This window comes from Apus apus, chromosome Z (genome assembly GCF_020740795.1).
Source record: "Apus apus isolate bApuApu2 chromosome Z, bApuApu2.pri.cur, whole genome shotgun sequence".
In the NCBI taxonomy this organism is placed as follows: Eukaryota; Metazoa; Chordata; class Aves; order Apodiformes; family Apodidae; genus Apus; species Apus apus.
In genome coordinates, this window is record NC_067312.1 from 20,269,955 (window position 1) to 20,287,656 (window position 17,702).

At 42.8% G+C, this 17,702-nt stretch overlaps 1 protein-coding gene across 1 annotated transcript in view; it reads left to right on the forward strand.

Annotated features, from left to right (window-relative positions):
* The first annotated feature begins 5,897 nt into the window (after nucleotides 1-5,897).
* The window catches only part of RAB3C (RAB3C, member RAS oncogene family), a 105,311-nt gene continuing 93,506 nt past the window's right edge, over nucleotides 5,898-17,702 (forward strand). Inside the window, exons 1-2 of the mRNA XM_051642696.1 lie at nucleotides 5,898-5,972; nucleotides 13,254-13,481. Coding sequence (XP_051498656.1) covers nucleotides 5,949-5,972; nucleotides 13,254-13,481 — 252 coding nt within the window. The 5' untranslated portion in view covers nucleotides 5,898-5,948. The remainder of the gene's footprint in view (nucleotides 5,973-13,253; nucleotides 13,482-17,702) is intronic.

Genomic DNA, 17,702 nt, shown 5'->3' on the forward strand with positions numbered 1-17,702 from the left:
CAAACCATTGTACCTTTCAACTTTCCCTGAGGCTTGTGCATAGTACAGGGTATATTATGTCCACTCAATACCATGCTCTTTAGCCCAGTCAGTCACAAGACTGTTTTTGAAATGAGTCCCATTGTCTGACTCAGTTCTTTCTCGAGTACCATGTCTCCACAAGATTTGCTTCTCAAGGCCCAGGATAGTATTCCTGGCCACAGCATGAGGCACAGGATATGTTTCCAACCGTCCTGTACTTGTTTCCACCACTGTAAGCACATAGTGCTTACCCTGGCGGCTCTAAGGCAGTGTGATGTAGTCAGTTTACCAGGCCTTCCCATACCTGTACTTCGACCACCTCCCCTCATACCACAAAGGTTTCAACCGTTTTGCCTGCTTAATTGCAGCACGTCTCACAGTCGTCGATCACCTGTGCAACAGTGTCCATGGTTAAGTCCACCCTCGGTCACGAGCCCATTTGTATGTTGCATCTCTGCCCTGATGACCTGAAGTGTCATGGGCCCATCGAGCCAGAAAGAGCTCACCCTTATGTTCCCAGCCTAAGTCTATTTGGAACACTTGAACAGCCTCATCTGCTCGTTGGTTGCATTGCAGTTCCTCAGTGGCTCGACTCAGAGGTACGTGTGCATCTACATGACACACTTTTACCACGTTTCTCTATCCGAGTTGCAATGTCTTCCCACAGATCAGCAACACAAAAAAAACCCACAAAAAAAAAACAACAAAAAAAAGGCTTACCTTTTCACTGCTAGTTGTTCTGCTGCCACTGCTTTAGCCAACACCACAAGGCATTTGCTGCCATCCATGAGTCAGTGTAGAGACAGAGTCTCGGCCACCCCTCGCGCTCAGCGGTGTCCAAAGCCAGTTGGATGACTTTTACCTCTGCAAACTGATTCGATTTCACCTTCTCCTCCAGCTGCTTGTGCAACTAGGCCTGTAGGACTCCACACAGCAGTTTTCCACTTCCAGTGGTTCCCTACGAGACGACAGGAGCCATCAGTGGAAAGATCAAATTGTTTCTCAGTCTCTGGTAGATGATCATGTGGTGGAGCTTCTTGAGCCTGCCTCACCACTTCTTGTGGTTACATTCCAAAGTCTGTGCCTTCTGGCCAGCTTGTAATTGCTTCTACAATACCTGGATGATTAGGTCTTCCTATTCGAGCTCGCTGGGTGATTAAAGCAGTCCATTTACTCCAAGTGAAATTGATGGCATGATGCGTAGGAGAAAGGTTACTCTGGAACATGAATCTCTGGTAAAGCACTGGTAATCTGGGTGCCAGGAGGAGCTGCACTTCAGTGTCAATCACTTCTGAAGCAGCTCTAACTCCTTCATATGGTGCAAGTATCTCCTTCTCAGCTGATGTGTAGTTGGCCTCCAAACCTCTGTAGCTCCTGCTCCAGAATCCCAAGGGTCAACCTCGAGTCTCCCCTGGTGCTTTCTGCTAGAGGCTCCACTTGGGACCGTTGTGCTCGGCTGCGGTGTAAAGCACATTCTTGATGTCTGGCCCTGTTCAAACTGGTCCAAGAGCCATTGCCTGCACAATCTCCTTTTTGATCTGCTCAAAAGCTTTCTGTTGATCAGGGCCCCATTTAAAGTCACTCTTCTTTTGGGTCACCCCATAGAGAGGTTTCACAATTTCACTGAAACATGGAATATGCATTATCCAGAAATCGAGAGTCCCTAAAAAGGTTTGAGTCTCCTTTTTAGTAGACTGTGGGGCCATAGCTGTTACTTTGTTAATCGCAACCATTGGGATCTGGCGATGTTCATCTTGCCACCTGATTTCCAGGAACTGGATGTCTTGTGAAGGTCTCTTGACCTTGCTTCTTTTTACAGCAAAACCAGCATCCAGAAGAATTTGGATGATCTTTTTACCTTTCTCAAAGACTTCTTCTGTCTTGTCACCCGACACAATAATGTCATTGATGTACTGCAGGTGTTCTGGAGCTCCACCCTTCTCCAGTGCAGCATGGATCAGTCCACGGCAAATGGTTGAGCTGTGTTTCCACCCCTGGGGCAGTCAATTCCAGGTGTACTGGACCCCCCTCCAGGTGAAAGCAAACTGTGGCCTGCACTCTCGTGCTAGAGGAACAGAGAAAAGTGCACGAGCAATGCCAATAGTGGCAACACCACCTGGCTGCTTTCAACTCCAGCTCATACTGAAGTTCTAGCATGTCCAGCACAGCAACACTGGGTGGTGGTGTAACATCATTCAGGCCACCATAGTCCACTGCCAGCTTCCACTCATCATCAGGCTTTTGCACTGGCCAAAAAGGACTGTTGAAGGGTGAGTGAATCCTGTGGATCATTCCTTGGCTCTTCAATTGCCTGATCAGCTTATGAATGGGAATCACAGAGTCTCTGTTCGTGTGATATTGTCATCTGTGCACCGTTAAGGTGGCAGTTGGCACCTGTTGGTCTTCAGCCTTCAGCAACCCCACTAGAGAAGGGTCATCTGAAAGGCCAGGCAAAGTATGCAGCTGTTCAGCGTCCTCAGTCTCTACAGCTGCTGTACCAGAGGCCCACTGGTACCCTTTTGGTTCACAGAGATATCCTTTCTTGAGATAGTCTATGCCAAGGATGCATGGAGCATCTGAGCCAGTCACTACAGGGTGCATTTGCCACTCCTTACCAGTGAGGCTCACATCGGCCTCCAGAACAGTCAGTTGGTGAGAACCTCTCATCAGTCCACAAATAATGACGGAGTCTGTCCCTTTATGAGTGCATGGTGCTCCAGTGTCCACCAGGGTTTTATACCTTTGTGGTTCTAATGTGCTAGGCCATTGAAACCACACAGTCAAGTAAACTCAGTTGTCCCTCTCCTCCCCCTGGCTGGAGGCAGGGCACCTCTATTATTGAGCATTAGAGGTCGATGCACCATCCTGGGTGGAGACTGGTGCAACCTTCTTGGAAGAACCATCTCCTGCCTTTGTTCTGTTTAGTAACTCTTGCACACGTATCCGGAGAATATCAGTGGGTTTCTTGTCCCAGATTTTCATGTCCTCTTTAAAATAATTTTGCAAGAGAGACCACAGGTGGTGTCGCAGTGGGTCCTGTCTCTTTCGCTGCTGTCTCATAGCAGGATGTCTCTTCTTAATGACAGCAACACGTGACCAGTTGTCTCTAGGGAAATTCTGGGGTTTACCTCCCCGACTGTTTGGCATCTTCCGTCAGTCATTTGTTCAACGGCTGAGGTGTGGAACTGATGGGAATCAGAGATTATGTCTCCATACACATGTCATGCTTTGAAAGTCACCTCACACACAGTTGGTCTTGCATCATCTTCAAAGCATCCCATAAAGGAAAATATATGGGCATGTGCTGCTGGTACAGCCTGTGCAAACCTCCAGAACATTTGTGTGTTGCATGCATCATCAGGATTTGTAAGTCCATCTTTACCACAGATCACATCTCGCACAGCTATTTCTCTCAAGTATGTGATGGCTTTCTCAAGAGTGGGTGTTCTGCTTCGGTGCCATTCGATGTCACACCTTGTGGGGGTATCTCTCCCTCACAGCTGAATGAAGCTGAAAGAAGTCGGTCCCACAGGGTGGTAGTTCCCATCTTACTAGTAAGTGCTCTATCAATACCAGCATCTCTGGCCAGGGATCCCAACTGCTTGGCTTCTCTCATTCACGTTACAAGTTTCAACTCTGTATGTTCTATTGGTGTTTTCCTGTATGTAGGCTTTAGGTGAGAGATTGTTTAGAGACTTCAATGCTAACAGAAATGCCAATATAATAAACAGATGTTGAGGATGTTGGTCTTGGGATAAGTTTGGGAACCCAGCACCATCTAAATCCTGTAATTTTGAATACAGGACCCGCAGTTAAAATTTAAAATGGCATTTGAAAATGAGAACTGTGTTATGAAAAACTGTATTTTAATATATTAATGATTGTGCAATATGTTATTAAAAACAAAACTCCATAAAACAACGCTTCAATAGGAGGAAGAATCTCTCTGTTCTTCCTTAATTGCAATTCACAACAAATGTAATGTGCCCTGTTTTCAGAGGGAAATGGGTTGTTACTCGTAGTTTTTCGGTATGTATTCACCTAAAATCAGTAGCATGAACAAATCACGCACACACTTAAAAAATCAACACTTAGCATGCTCATGTATTCACATACAGATGGTCTAAGATGTTGAGCAAACTAATTATGTTTATGTGCCCACATTGGCGGAACGAATTACATTCAGCGTTTCATGAAGGAAAGAATCAGCCGCAAAAATGCATGATGGCATGCACCACGTGTTTGAAAAAAAAGGTCACTTAATGCCTATTTTCATGTTACAATGAGGTGGGTTTGAATAGGTGTAAATGAAACTAAACACCTGCACAGCTAGAATGAAATTACTTCTGACATACACTTTAATGCATGTTCATGTCTGTATTATACAATTGGCCTGTGCCAGAGCTCCAAAAGGCAATTTACTTGAGGCAACACGTACCATATATGTAAAAGCAGGTAGCTGTCCACAGGGCAGCCGCCTGTTTTCATGCTGCCTCAGCCACTGCCCTCCCATCTGCCCAATGTCCAGGTCTCAAGCCCTGGGAAGACATCCCAGAGTAACCTTTGCTGTTCACACCCATGGCTCCTCTTAACCCCTTCAGTAGAGAACATGCCGAACCTTAAATCTCAATACACCACTGTTTATTTTCCTGCCCTATACAGATCTGTGTATTTGGGCCCAATGGAAATTTGCTCTCCACATTAGAGGACGGGGTTATGGAAAAAGTGCCAAGAGAGACCTTTAAAGCAACTTCTTGGACAATAAAAAACAGCACTGGGGACACACGTATAAGGTGTAGCGGGGTTTTTTTTTTTGTTTTACTGTCATTGCCTCATGATCATTCCCTGTCAAAAAAAAAGTGCCTCTGCCCTGGAGCAACGATGCCACATCCATGCGGGGCTGCACCATTTTTGTCAAAAGCCAGAGAAAATCCAACTGCAGCAAGCCAGGGACAATGAGGAAGAGAAGTCCTGGTGTGCACCGAGACGGCTACTGTGTAACAGCAATGACACCAACCAGCAGCCGCCACGCCGAAGTGCACCCAGCCTGCCTCAGCCCAGGGCCTGCTGCGGGGAACTAGGGAGGCCGGAGCGGGACTGCGGCAGGGTGCTCCCCGGAGCCCGTCGCTGGCGCCCGCCCGCAAGCCCTCCCCGAGGTGCCCAGGCGCCGCCATGCGAGGCCTGCGGCGCCGGCCGAGGCGCGGGCCGCGGAGCGGGAGGGCTCCCCCAGCCGGCGGGGCGGAGCGGGACCAGCGCGGCGGCGGCCTCCGCCACGAAGGGAGGTGAAATGGCCGCGCAGCCCGGGCCCTGCGCAGCCCGGGCCCTGCGCAGCCCACCGCGCTGGAGGCGCCACGGGAGCGGAGCGGTGTGTGCCTGCCCCGCACCGCCGAGCGCGTCCCCCACGGCTTTCTGCCGTGCCCGCCACCGCTTCCGCTTTCCCGGCCCGGCGCTGCTCCTCCCCGGCTGCTGCCGCTCGGGCGGGCCAGAACGCATCGACCGAGCGGCTGGGGCCCGGATCCGCCAGCTCCATCCTCGCCCTCAGCCGCAGGGGAGGCAAACGGCGCCGCCCCCCGCCCCGCGGTGCCCAGCCCCCGCCCCGGCCCAAGGCCGCCCCGGCAGCCGCCCGCAGCGCCCCGCGCTCGCCCCGCCGCCACGCTGGCTGCGCCGCCCTCCGCGCCCGTGCGCGGCGAGCGCAGAGCGTGCCGGGAGCTGTAGTCCTTCCTCCCCGCCCTGCCGAGGGGGAGGCGCGGGGAGGTGGGGCGGTAGGACTACAGGTCCCGGGGGTGCGTGGGAGGGAGGGGCGGTGCCGGGGGCGGAGCGGGGACAGCTCCGGTGCTGATCGCGACGCGGGTTTGTCAGCAGAGCCCCGGCGGGCGGCGACGGCTACTGGCGTGCGCGGGAGAGCGAGCAGCGGGCCGCGCCCGACGATGAGACACGAAGCTCCGATGCAGGTCGGTCCCCGGGCCGCAGCCGAGCGAGCGGCGAGGGGGGCGGCCTGCGCAGTAGGTGCCAGAGCCGAGTGCTGGCGGGCGGGGCAGGAGCCCCTCTGCCCTGCGGCGGAGCCCGGGTCGGGGTCTCCCGCTGGTTGCTGGGGGGTGTGAGGAGGAAGGGGATGAGGATGCCGCTTGTGTGAGGAGGCCTGGGGTGTGTGCGAGGGCCCGGGGTGCGTCAGGGGCGCCGTGCGTGCGTGAGGGCGCCCGCGGCGCCTGTGAAGGGCCGGGGGTGCGTGTGGTGGGGTCCGGGAGCGGTGGGGTCCCTGTGCGATGGGTCCCTGGCCGGCCGTCTCGGGGGACGGGTGGCGGCTGTAGCCTGGCGCGGGGCAGGGTTGCGGTGGGTCCCCCGCGTCCTTGGCGCAGCTCCCCGGGCCGGGGCCGAGCCGGAGCGGGAGGCTGAGCCCAGCGGGGGCCGCCCCCCCGCGGGCGTTCTGGGTCCCGTTCAGGCAAAGGGAACGGTCTTTTGCCGGTACTGACTGGCCCCTTGAGCCTCGGTCTCAGCTCCCCCGGGAGCGAATGGAGTAAGTTGTTAGGGTATCAGATGTAACGAGGTCCTACCTGGATGCACAGGAGGTTGAGACAGTGTCTCCACCTGTTTACTCAAGGAGTACTTACCTGTCTGCACCAGGAAGAGATGAGACGTGGCTAGAACTGGGGGTCGCCCCCTTTCAGCATTTTTTATATGTGGAAAAATGTAATGCCCCTTAGCACTGGCAAAAAAAAAAAACAACAAACAAACACACAAGTAGAAGTTATATTATCCAGTTTTTAGCACTTTCTAGGTTGTTGGTTCAAAACAGTTTAAGCTGGTGAACTATACTTTGGTTAATAATTTGAACCTATTTTATAATCTCGTGCAGGAGCTTCAGGGGCCCCAGATTCCACGTTAGAACACTTTTTTTTTTTTTTTTTTTTTTTTTCTCTTATTGAAAATCAGTGCTGTTGTCAGTGGATAAGCAACGATCAATCCCGCTGATTTTGTACGATGCAAAGAGCACTGTTGCAGTCTGCTTCAATTTGAGTTAAAAACTGCAGCTCTGTTAGCCAATATTTTTCATGCTGGATATCTATGCAGTGGTAGAATTTCAGGGAAGGGTCTGCATCCTCTTCAAGACACACAGTCAAAAAGAAGTCTGAAATCTGAAGTTATGTTGATATGGAGTTGTATTTGCTTGACTTTGGACAAAGACTCTCATAAAGCTTTTCCAGAGCAATTGCTCAGATGTCACACTCTGAAACCTTTCAACCGAAGAGGTGCACTAGAAATAAGCTGTTCATCAGTAAGGATGTCTCTCAGTTTTCTAATTGGGGAACAGCAGTAATTAGAATGCTGTTTAAAATACCTAGTTCTGCATCCCACATGCATGTGTTGGAAATATTTATGTGGGTTTTCCCATTTTTTTACACATGCTTGTTGAGATTCTGAAGTCATGTTTAGTATGTATTTGCTTTGGAGAGCATTTAATTAAAAACAAATTTTCTCATAAAGAATGACAACTACAGATTGGTCACTATTGCATTAGACATTTTGACAAATGTTGAATTCACTGACACTTTTAAATAGTTGTGAAAACAAAGGGGTGGTAAAACAATAAAATCTAAAGAAGAGAAAGTCCATATATGTAAAAATACATTTGACACATATCAGAGAACAGATATATATATATATATATGTGTGTGTGTGTATATATATATATATACACATATATATGTATGTCAGTAGAAACATAATTATTGTTAAACAGAACTGAATAAAAGTTAGCAGAAATCACAGCCTTAGTCTACAAAGACACAGCAGAGAGCTATAAAAAATCCTATAAATTCTGCTTTTTTAAGGCTGGTGAGATGGCCAAGTAGCATCTATTTTTGAGCACATCTCTTCCAAAATTATAATCACAAGCATCTGGATTTTTCCAAGATGTGAAAATGCAATCTGGCAGATGAGATTTGATTTTCACTTGTAGTTTCTGCATGTTTGTTTTTTCTTTCTTCTACTTACACTGCTTCCAGCATACTCAAATATTATACTTATTAAAAATTGCAGTAAAACAAAATTCTGTCATGGATTCTTGTTCTTAAGTGTCATTTTCCAACAGTAGGCTAGTATCGGTGGTTCTTGTTCAGATGTCATTTAGACTGGCTGAAATAATTGCTTGATTTATCTGTTTTAGCCACCTGATTTCCTGTTACTTAAAACAAATGTACTTGCTTCTTTGCACACAAAGAATTTATGGAACAGTCTGTTACAGAGCTACCAACTCTGAATTGTAGAGCAAAAGGGTATGTCTTTTAATCATGACAAAAACGATTCAGAGGAGAGTGTAAAAATTGTTTTCCCATTTCCATCAAACAGTAATTAAAAAAAAAAACACAAAAAAGTTAAAACATTTTAGCAGAGTGAGAGAAAGGACCTATAGAGTGGCACTGGATTTCTGTATTGGCACTGGATTTCTGTATTGGCACTGGATTTCTGTATTTATGAATTCCTTCTTTCAGTCTCAAGATCATGCTACATCTCTGTGGACAATGAGGGCCAATAATAACAAGAAAGGGAGCACAAACAGTCTTTCCAGAGAGGGAGATACCTAATATAAAAGTTTACTATTGCCATCTTCTGAATATAATTTGATCTGGGTTAGAGTTTGTGACTGCGTTTTTCTAGCTGTGTTTTCAAATAACAGATCTAAGTCTTACTAGTGCTTATGGCCATGGACAGGGCTTTGGTTTAGAAGTCAAAGTCAATTAACTCTCTTTTCTGTGAAATGTAGAAGTCTGTATGGTTTCTGCATGTTCTTTTAAGAACTGATCTGAATGAACTGAAATGTCTCTCTGTCTCTCAGTAGTTTCCCCTAATGCTTTTGTGGTACTTTCAAAAGTGAAGATTCAATTTTAAGTTCTTAGTGTTTCTTACACTGATTCACTCACTTCCAGTTTCACTTCTTACCTGATTGTAACATGAAAATTTTCCACATACCTGCACTTTGCCAAAAAAAAAAAAAAGCAGCAGGGTAGTTTGGATAACCCATTCTTAGGGTTTATCAGAGCATATGGGCATTAATGGTGACAGTTTGTAGAAAATTCTGTTTCTCTAGAGACCCTTTCTTTCACTTGTCAGGGCATCAGATCATTTCAAAGCTGACAGAGGCCGAAGAGCTGAGAAAGTGGAAAATAATCTGCTTTGCCAAGGAAATAAGTGAAAAGGTTTTCTTCTTAGCTCTTTGTATCCTTTTGTAACTGGCAGTGGTTACGCCCAGACAAAACAGGTTTATAAAACACTCACCCAAATACAGTGGAAAAGGGCAAACAAAAAGTCAGCTTCCATATATTTAAGATGTTATTATAAAATTATGATTAAAAAAGCCAAATCAAAGCTATTAGACATAGGAGTTAACATGATGATTCATCTCCTATTACTCAGCAGAATTATTAGATATGTCAGTCCTGGTTCAGATTAAAAGAACCTGTCAAGCCAGTGAGTCCACAGAGCAGGTTATATACACCTTTTTGTTTGCTGATTAAGCTGGATTTGGAGTCAGTAGCCCTTTTTCTGTTAACTACCCATTTTTGGAAGTGCACTGTGGAAGCTCATTTCCTGGCTGTTAGATACTTTCTTATATTCAGCTTAGAGGCTCTCAGAGTTTATCATCACTTCTTAATGTCCAGTGTCTGCTCCAGGATACATCAGTCTAAATCATTCTCATTCCATAGTATTCCATATCCATAGATTCTCCAGATCACTATCTGGAGAAACAAGCTTGTATTTTGCTTAATATTTATGTACTTATTTATCTTGTAAGATAAATTCGACATTCTTCTGGTCTTCCTAATAACCTTCTCTACTTTCCAGTTTGAACTCAGCTTTCATAAACACACTTGACCAGAATTGTTACTAAAAACATCTCATTAGTGCCTTAGACAGTGGCATTAGTATTTCACTTTGTCTCTTGGCCTGATGCAGCTGCTGTAGCAAGTGAGAATCTGCACAGTCTTTGCTAGTTGCATGATGCTGAGCACTGCACTAAGTAGGCCAAATGACAGAGGCTTGTGACCATCTTTTTTTCATGCCCTTTACCATACCCAGTAAGACCAAGTTTCTTTCTATTGGAGTGCCTGGCCTGACACAACTTTTATTTATTCTTCTCAGAGCTGCAGTACTTCAATGGCTTCTTGACATCATGTGTTAGACTAACCCACTTAAGACTTTATCACAATATTGAAGAATGAACCTCAATATTTTCAGTCCCAGTTTTTCTTTCCTTTTCCTTCTTATTTTCCATGGCAAACTCATCCTGCTTTAGGCATCCAGAGTGGAATGCATATGTAAGTGCAAATGGAATTGATGGGCATGGCGTGGTGCTGTGCGTAAGTGAGAAAGCTCTTCAAATCAACTGTTAGAGAATGAGGTTCACTAAGGCCATGAAGAGTAACACAGACAAATATTTTGTTATTATCATTGAGGTGGCAGGCAAATGCACACTTTTCCAGACATTTGTTCTCAACCGTACCTGATTTTAACTTGGTCCCTTATTTTGGGACCAAGGAAAGAGCTGAACATGAGAATTGTAATGTACCTGGGTCTCATATGGAACACTGAATAATGATTCAACTGGCCTATGCCTATAAATAATCCAAATTTAGGGAGTTTAAAGATGTGCTGTAATCAGGGAGGCATACAGAGCCATCCTTTTTTTGTCCTTGGACCATATTTAATCTGGGGACATACCTTCTCCCAGTTTTGATAATGTCAGACGTGTGAGACCTCCTGACTGTAGGCCATTGTCTTGAGCTTAGATTTCCCAGGGGTCTCTCAGGTCTGTCTTGAGTCCTCTAGGAGGTGTCCTGAGACTGTCTTTGGTGTTAACATCCTGATGCATGCAGGAATGTGAGTAGGAACTCATTCAACTAAAGTGTAAGTGTACGATATGCTAATGAAAGTAGCCTTGTGCATTCAGTCTTCAGTATTACTAAATAAGGATGAAATTTTATTCAAGAAAAAAAACACCAGTGTGGTTTGCTGAAAGTGATGCTTGCTTAATATATACATTTAATCCAATGAGCTGAGAGCTTGGTCAAAATAAAAAAATAGTTTTCACTTCCTCAGAAACAGGGCATAATGAAATTGGTGAGGCTAGTATGTTTATTTGGTTCCCATCCAGGTATATAGTATTTAATTACAGATCTGAACATGGCATTACAGATTGTCACCATGGTTTCCAAAGGAGCACTAGCTTCTTCACATTTATCTGCCAAATACCCCTGTAGTTGGGACAAGTCCTCTTAGGAGTGAACTGACATATTAATGGGTCAGGAAGGGGGCTACAGTGCACCCTCTACTTGAAATCAGCAGCTTGCACTTAAGAAAGAGAAGCATTGCAAGCATATTCACAAAGTTTGAGAGGACCAAGCAGCTAGGTTTCCTCTACAGAATCCAGAGAATTGTCTAAAGTGGGAGCCTGGTGTAGTTGTTGTGAATTGTACTCTCAGGAATCTGTCTCTGTTCTTAACACAGAATGAGCTTGGGAAGTAGTGGAAAAGTCTTAGCACCCAGGCTGAGTCTGATGTTTCTTCAGGTTAGTGCAGGCACTAGTATTTTTCTAAAATTTATTTGGGTTTTGGACAGGAGTTAAAGGACCACTTTTGGTAGTCAAGGGAGACTGTGTCTCTAAGCTAAAGTTAGTCCCTCCAAACAGTTTGAATTATTGTCAATACCTCACTAATCTTCTCATGATTCTTCCACATGGTGAAAGATGGAGAAATAAGTCCTTTTCCATGCCTTTCCTATGCCTGCTGCATCCTGTAATAAGCAGACATACTCCTACCCCTGAAATAAAAGCTGGCTGCAATTCTATTTTCAACTCTCCTATAATTCTGTTTATGGTACTGCAGGTAATGAATCCATATAATCAAGGCACAGCAAAGGTGGTGGATTTTATTTTTTACTAGGTTTTAAGAACTTTCAAGGAAACTATTGTATGGGTAATGCGCATAAACATATATAGAGAAGCACAGAAATTTATTTGTGGAGAAAGTCTGTGTTTAAAAACCATCCACAGGAAACATAATCTTACTCAGGAAGGCAACCTAATTAACAAGATTTAGCAAGATTATTATTAGAATGCAGACCTCCTGGTTTCTTTGCTCACTGAGTCATACTGTTTATGAAGTGTTAGGCATTCAAGTACATGGGGATAAATTGTAAGCACACAGGACTGAGACCAGCAAATGAAATGAAAGCCAAAACCCCTTTTTGTAAACCCTAAGCAAGTTGTAGAAGCTAAATGCAAGGCTTCAGAGGAGATAAAATCAAGAAAAAAAATATTCTTGCTAGAAGTGGTAACTACTGGTTTCAGCTGCTGTGTTACAGAGAGCAACCAAAAGGGCAGCGGAACAGGCTGCTGGGAGAAGTGTACAGGTTACACCTTAGCATCCCCAGCCACTGCACAGTGTTTTATCTGCTTGACTTCTTTGATTTATTGTTGCAAACTGTACACAACATCAGCATACTCTTTACTACTTTGTAGCCAGTTGTGATTAGACTAGTATAAACAGCATATTTTTTGCTTTTTCTCATGTTCTAATCAATATATCCCCTAAAGTTTTACAATAAGGGAGAGCAGTGAAGGTGGACAGGTGTTTCTGTCTTTTGCTATAGGAAAAATGAAAGATTACTGATTATTTTTTTGTTCTAAAATTTTATTGTTTCATGCCTGTGAAAGAAGTGAACAAATGTTAAGGTCAGTGCAAACACTCAGGATGCAAGCACGTATGTACCCAGGACTACGTTTAATCAAGAACTTTATTCACTACCAAATAGTAGAGTAATTCTGAAATAAAACTCCTGATTGCATTATTTACAAAATACAAATCTTAAAAGGAATTTTCTTTCAAAAGCTTGCTTCTTCCGTTGTTTCTTTCCAGACTTTTTGTCCTCACTTCTATATGCCTCCTCAGTAGCCCAAAGCTGGCATGCTGTTGTTTGTACTATGAGACAGCAGAATTAACTCAGAACTGCCCAGGACTTTTAGAAGTCTTATACCAGTCACCAGTGATGTTTACGTAGTCTTCTGCAACTCGAACAATCACCATGGATACAAAAATAATAGAAAATTAATTAAACCTATGTGGACAACTTCTTGAGTTCATTCATATCTGGTATCAAAACTCCAATAAAATCTAAATGTTTCCAGTTTTATTTGATACAAGAGACAATAAACTATTTCTTTTTATTTTGAATTACAGATGGCTTCTGCTCAAGATTCCAGATATGGCCAGAAAGATACATCTGACCAGAACTTTGATTACATGTTCAAGCTGCTTATTATTGGCAACAGCAGTGTTGGGAAAACCTCCTTTTTGTTCCGATACGCTGATGATTCCTTTACATCTGCATTTGTAAGCACGGTTGGGATCGATTTCAAAGTTAAAACAGTTTTCAAAAATGAAAAAAGAATTAAGCTACAGATTTGGGTAAGCAAAAAATAATAATTCTATGAGCTAAGCAAGCTGTAGCAGTTTGTTATATAGAATTTTAACTCCTTTAGGTTTGCACTGAGTGCTGCAACCTTTCTATATATGTGTGTATATGCATCTACACACACACACACACACAAACAAACTTTTATGTATATATGTATTTTATGTATTTACCTATATATATATATATTTATATGGCATAAAAATGAAAAATCAGTTAATTATTTCCCACATAATTTTTCTGTCTTGAAGTAGTGTGCACACAGTATTTTTAAGGTACTGAAGTATGAAAGAGTACATATATGTTGAAATAAACTCCTTCAAAAAGTAGTACAGTTTGACACATTAGTATCTGTGCAGTGAGGTAAAAACAATTGCAATTATAGACTATTTAAAGTGATACACTTTACTAAAAGGTATCTTGAAATGTCAGATAGGAACTGGTTTCTTCCCACAAAAAATAGAAATTTATATAGAAATGAATTGTATTCATCAGCCTCATCATCTGAATCATCTTCCTTCTTCTGCTGAGGAAGAAAATGTGTGTAAAGAGAGTGTTAACAGCTGGGTTAGCCAGGTGTACAAAAAACCCCTCGTCCCTTACCTATAATTTAAAGATGGTAGAAAGATCCTAAGTGTAGGCAAGTGTGATGCAAGGGAATATGTGTCCTTTTCTGCAAACTTTTCTCAGGAAGAAAGGATAGCCAATGCCTACTTACGCAGGAGCCACTGATGCTCACATTCTTGTGTGATAGTGTGACACTCTGGGAGGGGGCAATAGCAGAAGATTCAACAATGTGGCATCTGGAGTTAAAGCTTCCAGTCTTTGCTATCTTCCTTGGGTGCTTGAAGAATTTGAACAATGTTTCCTTAGTGAGAAGTTCGTAAGAGCCTTATTAACCATGATTTTCTATTTTTGTGCATGGATACAAGTAATTAAAAAATTATTTTATTATGAGCAGCCATTAAATATCAGTAAACCTCACATCAAATATAACCAGTTCATCTACTCCATTTTGAACAGCAGGTAAATAAATTATCTTTTTAATGTGGCACAGAGGAGAATTTCCCAGAGTTTCCTAGGCTATGTCACATTTGTGTCTTTTTAGGTAGGCTTCAGCTGTAGTTATCTCAAATAATTAGTTGTTCTCTATCTCTAGGAACTGAAACATAAACTCTTTTCCTCTCAATTTCTCTACTTTTCTAAGCTTGGATTCTTACTATGACATTAACAGTGCTGCATACTAGGTAACTGTGTGTTACGTGGGTGCTTTCACTGCAATAACTTGCTAGTTTTGTTGTAATACTTTAATGTTGGAGATGACCTGGTTATTCACATTGATGTTACCTTATTATTTTTTGATGATGGAGCAATAAAGTCTTTACACAGTTCTTTTAATCACCAAGTATCCTCTACAAGTATGTTATTGTTCATGTCTCTCCTAGCTAAAGCAGATACATTAGTTTACAATCTTGTATTAATGTGCTTACTTTGAAACCAGTGTATTTCTCATAACGGCTCTCCATGGCAGACTACAAGTATGTGCTTGACTCAAAGTAGTCTATTAATCTAAATGTGTTCAGGGCTATCCGTGGCATAGAGAGGATAGAAACTGTATTCTAGCCAACTGGAATAAACTTACATTTCTAGCAAAACAGATATTTTATTATTCTTTGCATGGCAGTAACACACAGAGTCCGAACTGTTTCTGAGAGTCCTTGCCTGAACGAACTTGCAATTGAAGTGAAACAAACATAAGGGCTCCATATTTCATGGAGAAGAGGCAACAGAGGCCCAGAGCATATAAGAGACCTTCCTAAAGTCACCTACCAGGTCATAGATAAATATTAGAGACAAGACTTCAGATCTTACTTTCATGCTAAAGCTTTTTAGCCCAGCCAGCATTGCATCTTCATAGAATCATGGAATCACAGAATGGTTTTGGGTTGTAGGGACCTTAAAGATCACCAAGTTACAACCCTCCTGCACTGGCAGGACACCTCCCACTAGACTTTCCCTGTAGGCCCCCTTTAGGTACCAAAAGGCTTCCATGAGGTCTTCCTGGAGCCTTCTCTTCTCCAGGCTGAAGAACCACACCTCTCAGCCTGTCTCAATAGGAGAGATGATCCAGCCCTCTGCCATGAAGAAATACATGGAATACCACTGTTCTGCTGGCCTTGCCTGGCAATAAGACACAGAAAGTGTAAATAATAAATGCTGTTAAGTTACTGCAATTCCCTATCTGGAGACACAGTTAATGCAGCCTCGGTCCTCTTACAATTTTGTACATGTTCTTCTTGACTAGACATTTAAACTTCATGACTAATAGAACTTTCAGAATGATACTTTGTGTTCACGTTAAAGTGTGTGGGAGCTTGAAACACTGATTTCCTCAGACGATTCTCACATGCTTACCAGTGAAGAGTGCAAGTTTGAAAGTCAGCATGGGCACTGAAGGAAGCAGTCATTATTTCATAATAAAATTCACTGTGTGATTATCACAGATGAACTGGCAGGTTTAGCAGGTTTAAGTAGGTGCTGTGTTACATACTGGGATGTACTGCAGGTCTTTTCTTTGTTTGAGGTTGCTTTGAGGCAACAGTGTCTTATTCATAGATTGAAAGGACCTGAACTGAATTGTCTTATTTCATTGTTCGTCAGGGAAGATGAGGCTCTCTCTAGTTCTGCCCATTGTATCTTTTTCATAAGGTCAGAAAGAGCTTGCTGGGAGCCCTATAACAATGGCTTTTTTTTCTTTCTGAGCCAAACACTTTTTTTTCTGCAATATTTCTTACTGGAATTGAGAGAGGTTCAGGGTTCAAGTGCTGTATCCATTAGTGATAGCACATTACCTTGTCATAGGACAACCAGATGGCCCTGAAATTTTGTTTCACAACAAGTTATAAATGTGACAGCCCTGGTATGGACATTACAGAGACAGCATATTAACAAGTTTTTTACCTTTTGAAGGAGAAAAATCCATTTAAAAATCATTTTGCCCCAAAAGGTATTGATTTCTCAACTGAAAGTAGAAGAAAATTTGGAAAGAAATTGCATTTGCATTCAGCACATACATGCATAGGATTAAAGTCCATCAGAGGGCTCTAGGATGTTTTACAGTGTCAAATAATAAACAGCAATAATTTTTTCCTCCATTTGGTTTGAGCTAGTAATATTAAAGGACAGGACAGGAAGGCTGTAAGATACTTTGTGTTTCAAACTGCTAGATTTCAAATTATTCTTAATTAAAAAATAATGGCTCGTCAATACAAATTCTAACAAAAATACACGCTAAAGAAAATTATTAAAGAGATGCAAATCAGAAAATAAAACTAAGCTTAACATTTTAAGTCTATCACTGTATTCACTGTATAAATCATTAAATTCAGTATACCCTGTAGCTGTGATGCCATAAGGGTTTGCTTTACTTTTGTAAACTCTATCAATGGTTTGTTAGAAAAAACAGACTCCTAGAGCTTATGGAGAAAATACAAGGTAATTTGGAGACTAGAAATTGTTAGCTAACATTTGTCAAAGTGAATCATTAAAATAGGGGAAAGAAAGGAAAAAGAAAGTGACAGATATTGATCCCTACAAAACAGACTGAGGTTTTTAGACAGATCAATATATTTGTTTAACTGTCAATGTATCCATACCACATCATTAGCTAGTGTTTAAAATTTACTTGATCAGAACTCTCAGTGATTTCTAGTTTATTTTGGTACAAATTTTGTTTGAGGAATAAAGCATCAGGTTTTCCCTCTCTGATCTTTTTTATTACACAGAAGTATTCTAACTGCATTCATACAGCAATATTTGTGTAGTTTCTATCTGATTGCAGCACTTTGGAATATTGACTAAGAACCCTGCACTGCTTTTTGCCACTTAGATCACTTCTGCCTAGGACTACCCATAGTCTTTATTGACTATGTACAATCATCACACACAAAATGTATCTTCCTGGAGAAGACAGTGTGAGCTGCCTGTGTTAGCCTTCCTTCCTAGAACTGTGTTTGATGGTATCATTTGATACCCAAAATGTTGCTATCTTCACATCAGCTATTTTCTGCAAATTGTCATAAGCCTTAGGACTAAGTTTTATAATTAAAACTATAGTATCTGTTATAAAAAAGCCAGTAAATATTAGGCACCTGATTTTTATTTATTTTTTTTAATCTGTAAGCTCCTTAAACAGTGCTTTAGCAGTAAAAACA